Here is a 12,431-nt window from a genome sequence, read left to right on the forward strand (position 1 = left end):
GGCCCACCATCGCTTCTCCATAGCTCGTAGGTTCATTGTTGTCTAGCAACATGACCTTCAAGACAGGATCACCGTACCACTCTGAAGCAGTACGCGTCCTTGTTGTCCTACGAGGTTCGGTAGTGACTTGATCCGAAGCTTCATGATCACTATCATAAGCTTCCACTTCAATTGGTGTAGGTGCCACAGGAACAACTTCCTGTGCCCTGCTACACACTTGTTGAAGTGACGGTTCAATAACCTCATCAAGTCTCCACCATCCGCCCACTCAATTCTTTTGAGAGAAACCTTTCCTCGAGAAAGGACTCGATTCAAGAAACAATCCCTATTGCTTTCGGATTTGAATTAGGAGGTATACCCAACTGTTTTTGGGTGTCCTATGAAGATGCATTTTATCCGCTTTGGGTTCAAGCTTATCAACCTGAAACTTTTTCACATAAGCGTCGCAGCCCCAAACCTTTAAGAAACGACAACTTAGGTTTCTCCAAACCACAGTTCAAATGGTGTCGTCTCAACGGAATTACGTGGTGCCCTATTAAAGTGAGTGCAGTTGTCTCTAATGCCTAACCCATGAACGATAGTGGTAATTCGATAAGAGACATCATGGTACGCACCATATCCAATAGGGTGCACCTATGATGTTCAGACACACCATCACACTATGATGTTCCAGGCGGTATTAATTGTGAAACAATTTCCACGATGTCTTAATTGCGTGCCAAAGCTCATAACTCAGATACTCATTTCTATGATCATATCATAGACATTTTATCCTCTTGTCACAATGATCTTCAACTTCACTCTGAAATTACTTGAACTATTCAATAATTCAGACTTGTGTTTCATCAAGTAAATATACTCAACATCTACTCGAATCATCTGTGAAGTAAGAACATAACGATATTCACTGCATGCCTCAGCACTCATTGGACTGCACACATCAAAATGTGTTACTTCCAACAAGTTTCTATCTTGTTCCATCTTACTGAAAACGAGGCTTTTCAGTCATCTTGTCCATGTGGTATGATATGCATATCTCAAGTGATTCAAAATCAAGTGAGTCCAAATGATCCATCTGCATGGAGTTTCTTCATGCGTATACACCAATAGACATGGTTCGCATGTCTCAAACTTTTCAAAAACGAGTGAGTCCAAAGATCCATCAACATGGAGCTTCTTCATGCATTTTATACCAATATGACTTACATGGCAGTGCCACAAGTAAGTGGTACTATCATTACTATCTTATATCTTTTGGCATGAAAATGTGTATCACTACTATCGAGATTCAATAAACCATTCCTTTAGGTGCAAGACCATTGAAGGTATTATTCAAATAAATAGAGTAACCATTATTCTCCTTAAATGAATAACCGTATTGCGATAGACGTAATCCAATCATGTCTATGCTCAACGCAAACACCAAATGACAATTATTCAGGTTTAATACTAATCTTGATGGTAGAGGGAGCGTGCGATGTTTGATCACATCAAACATGGAAACACTTCCAACACATATTGTCAGCTCACCTTTAGCTAGTCTCTGTTTATTCCGTAGCTTTTATTTCGAGTTACTAACACTTAGCAACCGAACCGGTATCCAATACCCTGGTGCTACTAGGAGTACTAGTAAAGTACACATTAACATAATGTATATCCAATATACTTCTATCGACCTTGCCAGCCTTCTCATCTACCAAGTATCTAGGGTAATCCTGCTCCAGTGGTTGTTCCCCTTATTACAGAAGCACTTAATCTTGGATTTGGGTTCAACCTTGGGTTTCTTCACTAGAGCAGCAACTGATTTGCCGTTTCATGAAGTATCCCTTCTTGCCCTTTCCCTTCTTGAAACTAGTGGTTTCACCAACCATCAACAATTGATGCTCCTTCTTGATTTCTAATTTCGCGGTGTCAAACATCGCGAATACCTCAAGGATCATCATATCTATCCCTGATATGTTATAGTTCATCACGAAGCTCTAGCAGCTTGGTGGCAATGACTTTGAAGAAACATCACTATCTCATCTGGAAGATCAACTCCCACTCGATTCAAGTGATTGTTGCACTCAGACAATCTGAGCACAAGCTCAGCGATTGAGCTTTTCTCTCTTAGTTTGCAGGCTAAGAAAATCGTCGGAGGTCTTATAACTCTTGACGTGGGCACGGGCTTGAAATCCCAATTTCAGCCCTCGAAACATCTCATATGTTCCGCGACGTTTCAAAAACGTCTTTGGTGCCTCAACCCTAAACCGTTTAACTGAACTATCACGTAGTTATCAAAACGTGTATGTCTGATGTTCGCAACATCCACAAACGACATTTGGGGTTCAGCACACTGAGCGGTGCATTAAGGACATAAGCTTTCTACTGTCCGCATGATCGCTACTGTCAACTTTCAACTATATTTTCTCTAGGAACATATCTAAACAGTGGAACTAAAGCGCGAGCTTACGACATAAAGATCTTTTGACTATGTTCAAGATAATTAAGTTCATCTTATGAACTCCCACTCAGATAGACATCCCTCTAGTCATCTAAGTGATTACATGATCCGAGTCAACTAGGCCGTGTCCGATCATCACGTGAGACAGACTAGTCATCATCGGTGAACATCTTCATGTTGATTGTATCTACTATACGACTCATGCTCGACCTTTCGGTCTCTGTGTTCCGAGGCCATGTCTGTACATGCTAGGCTCGTCAAGTTAACCCTAAGTGTTTCGCGTGTGTAAATCTGTCTTACACCCGTTGTATGTGAACGTAAGAATCCATCCCACCCGATCATCAGGTGGTGCTTAGAAGCGACGAACTTTAGCAACGGTGCACAGTTAGGGGAGAACACTTCTTGAAATTGTTGTAAGGGATCATCTTATTTACTACCGTCGTTCTAAGTAAACAAGATGCATAAACATGATAAACATCACATGCAATCAAATAGTGACATGATATGGCCAATATCATATTGCTCCTTTTGATCTCCATCTTCGGGGCTCCATGATCTTCATCGTCACCGGCATGACACCATGATCTCCATCATCATGATCTCCATCATCGTGTCTCCATGAAGTTGTCTCGCCAACTTATTACTTCTACTACTATGGCTACCGATTAGCAATAAAGTAAAGTAATTGCATGGTGTTGTTCAATGACACGCAGGTCATACAATAAATAAAGACAACTCCTATGGCTCCTGCCGGTTGTCATACTCATCGACATGCAAGTCGTGATTCCTATTACAAGAACATGATCAATCTCATACATCACATATCATTCATCACACTCTTCTTGGCCATATCACATCACATAGCATACCCTGCAAAAACAAGTTAGACGTCCTCTAATTGTTGTTTGCATGTTTTACGTGGCTGCTATGGGTTTCTAGCAAGAACGTTTCTTATCTACGCAAAAACCACAACGTGATATGTCAATTGCTATTTACCCTTCATAAGGACCCTTTTCATCGAATCCGTTCTGACTAAAGTGGGAGAGACTGGCACCCGCTAGCCACCTTATGCACCAAGTGCATGTCAGTCGGTGGAACCTGTCTCACGTAAGAGTACATGTAAGGTCGGTCCGGGCCGCTTCATCCCACAATACCATCAAAACAAGATTGGACTAGTAACGGTAAGCATATTGAACAAAATCAACGCCCACAACTACTTTGTGTTCTACTCGTGCAAAGAATCTACGCAACAGACCTAGATCATGATGCCACTGTTGGGGAACGTAGCAGAAATTCAAAATTTTCCTACGTGTCACCAAGATCTATCTATGGAGAAACCAGCAACGAGGGGAAGGAGAGTGCATCTACATACCCTTGTAGATCGCTAAGCAGAAGCGTTCAAGAGAACGGGGTTGAAGGAGTCGTACTCGTCGTGATCCAAATCACCGGAGATCCTAGTGCCGAACGGACGGCACCTCCGCGTTCAACACACGTATAGCCCGGTGACGTCTCCCACGCCTTGATCCAGCAAGGAGAGAGGGAGAGGTTGAGGAAGACTCCATCCAGCAGCAGCACAACGGCATGGTGGTGATGGAGGAGCGTGGTGATCCAGCAGGGCTCCGCCAAGCACCGCGGGAGAGGAGACGTACTTGGGAGAGGGGGAGGGCTGCGCCAGAACATGTGGTTCGGCTGCCCTCCCACCCCTCCACTATTTATAGGTGGGGGAAAGAGGGGGCCGGCCCCCCTAGATCCCATCTAGGGTTGGGGGCGGCGGCCAAGGGGGGAGGAGTGCCTCCCAAGTCAAGTGGAGGCCTCCCCTTTTAGGGTTTTCCCCTTCCCATGCGCAGGGCCTTGGGGGGGCTGGTTTCCCTGGCCCATTAAGCCTAGGGCGCCCCCCTACAGCCCATGCTACTGTATTGGACGTGGTGGAACAATTTCCGGACCTCCGGACCCCTCCGGAATCCTCCGGAACCTTCTGGAAGCTTCCCGGTACAATACCGAAAAAACCCGAACTTTTTCCGGAACCCGAACAACAACTTTCCATATAAAAATCTTTACCTCCGGACCATTCCGGAACTCCTCGTGACGTTCGGGATCTCATCTGGGACTCCGAACAACATTCGGTAACCACATACAAACTTCCTTTATAACCCTAGCGTCATCGAACCTTAAGTGTGTAGACCCTACGGGTTCGGGAACCATGTAGACATGACCGAGACATTCTCCGGTCAACAACCAACAGCGGGATCTGGATACCCATGTTGGCTCCCACATGTTCCACGATGATCTCATCGTATGAACCACGATGTCAAGGACTCAATCAATCCCGTATATAATTCCCTTTGTCTAACGGTATTGTACTTGCCTGAGATTCGATCGTCGGTATACCGATACCTTGTTCAATCTCGTTACCGGCAAGTCTCTTTACTCGTTCCGTAACACATCATCCCGTTATCAACCCCTTGGTCACATTGTGCACATTATGATGATGTCCTACCGAGTGGGCCCAGAGATACCTCTCCGTTTACACGGAGTGACAAATCCCAGTCTTGATTCGTGCCAACCCAACAGACACTTTCGGAGATACCTGTAGTGCACCTTTATAGCCACCCAGTTACGTTGTGACGTTTGGTACACCCAAAGCATTCCTACGGTATCCGAGAGTTGCACAATCTCATGGTCTAAGGAAAAGATACTTGACATTAGAAAAGCTTTAGCATACGAACTACACGATCTTTGTGCTAGGCTTAGGATTGGATCTTGTCCATCACATCATTCTCCTAATGATGTGATCCCGTTATCAATGACATCTAATGTCCATGGTCAGGAAACCGTAACCATCTGTTGATCAACGAGCTAGTTAACTAGAGGCTTACTAGGGACATGGTGTTGTCTATGTATCCACACATGTATATGAGTTTCCTATCAATACAATTGGATAATAAATGATTATCATGAACAAGGAAATATAATAATAACTAATTTATTATTGCCTCTAGGGCATATTTCCAACAAAGGGAGGGCCGGCCGAGCAGGCGGCCGGGCGCGTCCTGCTACAGGGCATGGATGGAGGTCGGGTCGGGCGGGGAAGAGTCGAGGAGGGGCAGCCAGGCGGGGAGGATTCGAGGAGAAGGGGCGGCCGGGTCAGGGCAGTGTCGTAGGGGCCTCCCGCCGGTGGATCTGATGACGCCGGGGCAGAGAGCAGCTTGCGGCGTGCCAACCTTAGCACAAGGAGGCTAGGCACAATGACTGTGCAGGGTGGACGAAGGGGTTCGATGAAATCCCCTGCTTTCGGGCCTCGCTCGGGATGCCGGAGTGGTTGTAAATTGAGTTGCCAATAGGGGTATTAGTTCAAACCAAACAATTTAGTTTTAAGGGGCTGGCTAGATTTGCGAGAATTGTCAAGTTTTGGCGATTCTAAATTGCACTACAATTCTGGGATGATTTTGGACGGTTTCTGGGGCAGAGACGAGTTTTTTTTTTTTTGCAATTTTGATTGCCCGGACAGTGATTTTTCATAATCGAGCCAAAAGAACTGGCTCCTAGGGAAGCAGCAAGAGGACCGATGCAGTCGGTGCGCTGGGCTGCGCGGCTAGGCTGTTTTTCATCGAGATTTTCCACTACAGAGTTTGGACAGAGAAACCGCACCCGGACTCGGGGCTGCGCCTCTTTTCTTTAAGAGAGAAATTCTTCATTCAAATTACGAATCAGTATAAAGTAGTTGCCTTTTACAAGCATACTGAAACGCAAACACAAAGAACCATGAATACCTAGAATACTCTAAGACAATCATAACACAAGAAGATCTCCGAAGCTCTGTGTCATCATCCCTGAATCTTGAAAGAAGACCCCTGCAGCAGAAGGATCTGCAACCAGTCACAAACAGGTCATCATCTTCGCCCACGGTACAATTGCCGCCACGCTGCTTCCTTCTTTGTTGACACCAGCGCTGAGAAGGCATGGACATCAATCCAACACACCTGCAACAGTCGTCGCCATCTTTGGCTTTGAGTACCGTGAAAAGTGTCCCTTCCAAAAAGAAGAGAACTCGAGTCATCCGACCGGTCCAGCACCACGGCCGGGCCATCCGTCCGGACAAAGCAGGATCTCCCACCAGCATCAGCGCAGAGGAAGGAGAAGAACAGCAGCAGCAAATCATACCAATAAGGAAGAAGAAAGGTCTTCGTCTTCCTGCATCCATCACCCATCTGAGGATCCAAACGGCCAGTGCCGATAGACCTCCAACCACCATAGCCCGCGACCTCGACGAGATCTGGGGATCCCCAACACCGCTGGCTCCTAGACGAAGGCAAAAGCCTCGCCTGACTGCAAACGGAGCCCGGAGAAACTTATTCCGACGCGACACCACCGCAACGGCCTCGGCAGCGTCTTCCTCAACCCTAACCCTATCACACACCCACCTAGCGAACAGACCCGGGGTTCCCCCTTCCTCCCGCCGCCGGAGCGGCCGACGGAGAGAGAGGGAACCGGTGGCGTCACCGGCGACGCGCAAGGGATCCCGGTCGCCTCCTCCGATCGCCTGATGTGATCCTATTTTTTCGCAACCGTGAGTACTATTGACGGTCCACGTATTACGGAAGCCTTTCCCTTTGCCCTCCCCTCGGCTCGCTCCGCCGATTGTGTGTGCGAAAATCCTACTCCTGGGGCTGCGCCTCTCGAACCACATTCGTCCTGCTGCCATATAAATGGTCAGATCGACCTAGCTAAACCCAGACCCAAATTAATTTTTCCGCTGCTCCCCTGAGCACCACTCTCACAACTCACAAGTCACACCTTCCACTGCGAGGAGGCAGAAGCAAAACCCCGAGCGATAAGCTGCCTCCGGGCGGCAAGATGATATCGTTGCATGACCTGTACACGGTCCTCGCGGCGGTGGTTCCGCTCTACGTGGCGATGATCCTGGCGTACGGCTCGGTGAGGTGGTGGGGCATCTTCACGCCCGACCAGTGCTCCGGCATCAACCGCTTCGTCGCCATCTTCGCCGTGCCGCTGCTCTCCTTCCACTTCATCTCCACCAACGACCCCTACGAGATGAACCTCCGCTTCCTGGCCGCGGACACGCTGCAGAAGTTCCTCGTCCTGGCCCTGCTCGCCGCGTGCTCCCGTCTGATCCCCTCGCGGCTGGACTGGTCCATCACGCTCTTCTCGCTGTCGACGCTGCCCAACACGCTCGTCATGGGGATCCCTCTGCTCGTAGCCATGTACGGCCCCTACGCTGGCTCGCTCATGGTCCAGATTGTCGTGCTCCAGTGCATCATCTGGTACACGCTGCTGCTCTTCCTCTTCGAGTTTCGCGCCGCTCGCATGCTAATCGCTGATCAGTTCCCCGACACCGCGGCGTCCATCGTGTCGCTGCATGTAGACCCCGACGTGGTGTCGCTGGAGGGCGGCCGTGCGGAGACGGAGTCCGAGGTGGCGGCCGACGGGCGGTTGCATGTCACCGTGCGCCGGTCCTCGGTGTCGAGGCGGTCGACGCTGCTGGTGACGCCGCGGCCGTCAAATCTGACGGGCGCGGAGATCTACTCCTTGAGCTCGTCGCAGAACCCCACCCCGCGGGGCTCCAACTTCAACCAGGCGGACTTCTTCGCCGTCGTCGGTGGTGCGCCGCCCGCCAGGGTGGGCGACTCGAGCTTCGGCGCCTCCGAGCACTACTCGGTGCAGTCGTCGCAGAGGCCGACGCCGAGGGAGTCCAACTTGGAGGAGCACTCGGCAGGGCCAAAGCAAGCCATGACAGACGCCGGAGCGCAGCACAACCATGACGCCAAGGAGCTCCACATGTTCGTGTGGAGCTCCAGCGCCTTTCCCGTCTCAGAAGTAGTAAGCGGCTTGCCGGTGTTCAGCGGCGGTACAGACGCAGCGCATCTCGATGCCGCCGCCAAGGAAATCCGCATGGTTGTCCCCGCGGACCCGCCGCAGAATGGCTCATGCAAAGGTTCGTCTCCACATTAATGCCATACTACGTCCATCACTACTTCACGGGTTTCATGTGCAAGGAAGAGTAAACGACATAGCAACTTGTAGATAACGGGGGCTACACCGCGGCAGCGAGGGGAGGCGGAAAGGCAGTGGAGGACGACGGCGACGCGGTGCAGGCCGGGCCGGACAGGCCGACGGCGAAGCTGAACTCCAGCCCCGGCGATGAGGACGGAGCGGAAACCGGGAAGCACCAAATGCCGCCGGCGAGCGTGATGACACGGCTCATACTAATCATGGTGTGGCGCAAGCTCATCCGCAACCCCAACACCTACTCCAGCCTAATCGGCCTCACCTGGTCCCTCATCGCCTTCCGGTACGTACGTACGGTTCTCCTTCCACTCACCTGGTATGCTTCACCTCATACCAGTAGGAGCGTACACTTTTCTTTTGCGGGGTCACTGGCACAAGTTTTTTTTTTTTTGGCACAAGTTAAGTTAGCCAGGCTGTGTGATTTTACATAGCACAGCGGAGAGGCGGCATGGATCGTTTGCCACTTGGCCAGTGTAAAATCTAGCTATGGATTCGTCTGGTGTGAGATGCGCGATGCTATCGACATTCTTGGCGATAGTATGGTAGGCTGCTTCAACAAGGAGGAGGCAGCAAAACTGTGCGGTGTAGGAGCTTTCTGCCGGTGGGGATAACCGAACCGAAAAAGCAGCTTCTACGTACCCGGACGGTGGTGTTGGCGGGCCAAGCAATCCGCTATTCCCGCGGGGGCCCGTAATGATCGTCCGGACACCAATAATAAAGTTGAAAGTTTGCACGGTGCACGGCTGCACAAGTACTACTGCACAGCTGTTTGGTTAGGCTAATCTCATCACTGTAATAATCATGGCCGTTAGCCTGTTACTACTCGTACATTTTATATCTTGTATAGCGGCTAACGATCTCGTCTTATCCGATCTAACGCATGCACGGGTGGGGTGATGTTCATGGATCGCAGGTGGCACGTCTCCATGCCAACGATGGTCGAGAAGTCCATCTCCATCCTCTCGGACGCTGGGCTGGGGATGGCCATGTTTAGCCTGGGTGGGTGCCCACGCCCCTTGTGCTCCTGTCTCCGCCTAGCCCTACACCGTGTCGCACCGCAATTAATCCTCCCCCCTCGCCCTCCTGCCCACACCCCGCATGCATGCATAACACCGTCAACCTTTGCCTGGGCAGGACTGTTCATGGCGCTGCAGCCGAGCATCATCGCCTGCGGCAACTCCGCCGCCGTCGCCTCCATGGCCGTCCGCTTCCTCGCGGGCCCTGCCATCACTGCTGCCGCGTCAGCCGCCGTCGGTCTCCGTGGGACGCTCCTCAAGGTCGCCATTGTTCAGGTAACTACGCACGCATGCCAGCTAAAAAAACACCACGCATGCATACACGTGAAAAGGTGTTTTTTTTTTTGCATGTTCTCCTAGACGTGGCTAGTTCTCATCTAAACAAGAGTTAATGCTCTTATATTATGGGGCTCCATGAGGCGGAGAGAGTAATATGTCACATTTAATTTTCACACCATTTGAGTTTACGTGAATATTCGTGTGTTACTTTTTTTGTTTTTCTTTACTCAAATATTTGAAAGGTATATAAGTTAGATGTGACTTTGTTAATTCTCATCTAGATGAAGATAGCAAATCCATTTTGTTAAATATCAATTAATCTGTGAAATATACATCAGCGAATTATACCAAATTCGTAGAGTATATGAAGCTCATACGTGAATGGGTACTCGAAAAACGGTTTTGCTAGGCCCTCTCTTATTGTGGGCTGAAGTTTAACTATATATTTTTAACCCCTCCATTCTAGGACTAGAATATAATGTGTATCGGATTTCGTGTAAGTCAAAATTGTGAATTTTTTTACCAAGATCTTTTGATAAAACATAGACATCTTCAATACCAAATAAATAACATATGAAAATACTTTTCGTGATGGATCTAATGATACAAATTTAATACTATACATATTGATATTTTTTTCTAAAACCTGATCAAACATGTACATGTTTGACTTTTAAAACTAATACATCTTTTTTTTTTGAAAAAGAACTAATACATCTTTTATTTTATAATAGAGAGAGTAAATTTTAAACTATACTAAAAAAATACTAGAGAGCCTAACAAACACTGACAGAGGGAGTATATGCTTTTAATAAGGGGATATAGCATTAAAAAATTGTGAATCAGGATATAGCATTAATTAACATAAACAAAATTAATCAATCTAGTTTATGAATAAAAGGGTGCACTATAGTTTTGGGATGAGAGTGTCTCTTTCTGCAGAAGGGGATGAGAGTGTTTATAGAAGCTGCACGCGCATCTTTGAGGGGACACAATTTCCTTACTTCAATAATTGCGTACGTATGTGTGTAGAAAATACCCTTCGCCCCGAATTACTTCTCGCAGAAATGATAAAAAATAGATATATCTAGGAATAAAATATATTTAAATACATCCATTTTCATGATAAGTAATTCCGGACGAAGGGTACTTTTTAATAACTTAATATGTCCTCCATCCGAAGTTATTTGTCTCTCAAATATAAATAGATGTATATGAGTATATCGAGAATAAGATATCTTTTAATGACATTAATTTGGCAGGCGGCTCTACCACAAGGGATCGTACCTTTTGTTTTCGCCAAGGAATACAACGTCCATCCTGCGATCCTGAGCACTGCGTGAGTGATTTCAAGTTACAATAAATGATGATGCATTGCCGAGTTGTCGCGTTTCGCACTGGGATTACCTTCTAACCATTTGTAAATCTTATTTCACAGCGTTATTTTTGGCATGCTAATAGCTCTTCCTATTACATTGGCCTACTACGCCCTTCTTGGACTGGTACACTGATCAATGGTGCTGCTGAAAACACACAGCAGAGTTAGACGTTTTAGTACTGCTGCAAGATCATACTTGTAAGCTTATAAGCTTAGTCCATGGATCGCACATGGCTTGTAATTTTGGGTCACATGCCTGTGAAAATCCCTTGCGATGGCAAAGCTGCCCTGCAATTTATGGCGTTGCTCACTTATTTTTGGTTCCAGGATTATAGACAGTATTATACATATAGCTTAATTAAAACCAGGATCAAGTGACACTTCTGGGGAGCCAGCCTATAGCACCAGGCCATTGGGTTACCAAACAAGCAAAACCTTCTTGATCATGCCTTACCCATGCTATCTCCATCTTGTTTGCATTAGTGTAACTATGTTGTAGCGTGTCCTCGATGCCCACCCTTTGAATGGTCTGATTGTTATTTCCCAATATTGCCTTTACCTCCCACTGCTACCATGCCATGTTCCTGCTTGATGTTCCATGTTCAGCCTTGCTTAGGTGTTTTTTCTTAAAGTGCCAGCTAAGGCTGGAATTTCATTGATTTAGCAGGGAGCAATGGAAAAAGTGACAAATGTGGTGATCCCGGGATCAAGGAGATAAGAAAAGAAATAAGGGAAAAAGAGGGGTGCCAACTGCACCATATCCGAGGCTACAATCTCATGGTGGATCCCCGAAGGGGCTCTGGAGGAATTTGACACCACTCTCTTGCCACAGGCTAAGATCTCTCCTAATCTCATCCAACACGTCTTGCACCCTTGCCTCGGTTCTCCTGAAAACGCAGTGGTTGCGTTGTTGCCAGATTTTCCACAGTGCAAGCATCACCAAAGCTTTTGTTCCTTTCATGAATGCTCGCTGTGTCACGGAGATCATGGTAGCCACCTTCTCTGGAGAGCTCTTGTTGTTGATTTTGCAAGCATGGTTCAGACCCTGACAGTGCTCCCACGAGGATAGTTCAGCCTAGATCATCCTCGTGAAGGTGCAATCCCAGAATAAGTGCGCAGAGCTCTCAAGGTTTCTAAGGCAGAGCTGGCAGAAGTAGTCGTTTGTCCAGCCTCTCCGCTGAAGACGGTCGTTGCACCACAGCCTGTTCTGGTGGAGGAGCCAAGCAAAAATCTTGAGCTTCGCCGGAGCCCAAGTACCCCAGATCAGGTCTTGGTACATGTATGTCGT

The 12,431-nt window shown here is 47.9% G+C and overlaps 1 protein-coding gene across 1 annotated transcript; it reads left to right on the forward strand.

Annotated features, from left to right (window-relative positions):
• Positions 1 to 7,109: 7,109 nt before the first annotated feature.
• Positions 7,110 to 11,692, forward strand: LOC123070213 (auxin efflux carrier component 3a). The gene is made up of 6 exons (XM_044493290.1): positions 7,110 to 8,396; positions 8,486 to 8,753; positions 9,384 to 9,469; positions 9,605 to 9,762; positions 11,028 to 11,104; positions 11,204 to 11,692. The coding sequence occupies exons 1-6, from the start codon at positions 7,298 to 7,300 to the stop codon at positions 11,274 to 11,276; spliced, it is 1,761 nt and encodes a 586-aa protein (XP_044349225.1). The 5' UTR covers positions 7,110 to 7,297; the 3' UTR covers positions 11,277 to 11,692.
• The last annotated feature ends 739 nt before the right edge of the window (positions 11,693 to 12,431 follow it).

The sequence above is a fragment of the Triticum aestivum genome, chromosome 3B (genome assembly GCF_018294505.1).
Source record: "Triticum aestivum cultivar Chinese Spring chromosome 3B, IWGSC CS RefSeq v2.1, whole genome shotgun sequence".
Lineage (NCBI taxonomy): Eukaryota > Viridiplantae > Streptophyta > Magnoliopsida > Poales > Poaceae > Triticum > Triticum aestivum.

Coding starts and splice junctions, on each gene's coding strand:
- LOC123070213 (XM_044493290.1), top strand. CDS start 7,298: ATGATATCGTTGCATGACCTGTACACGGTCCTCGCGGCGGTGGTTCCG. Junction 8,397..8,485: donor GCAGAATGGCTCATGCAAAG/GTTCGTCTCCAC, acceptor AGCAACTTGTAG/ATAACGGGGGCTACACCGCG. Junction 9,470..9,604: donor GATGGCCATGTTTAGCCTGG/GTGGGTGCCCAC, acceptor TTGCCTGGGCAG/GACTGTTCATGGCGCTGCAG.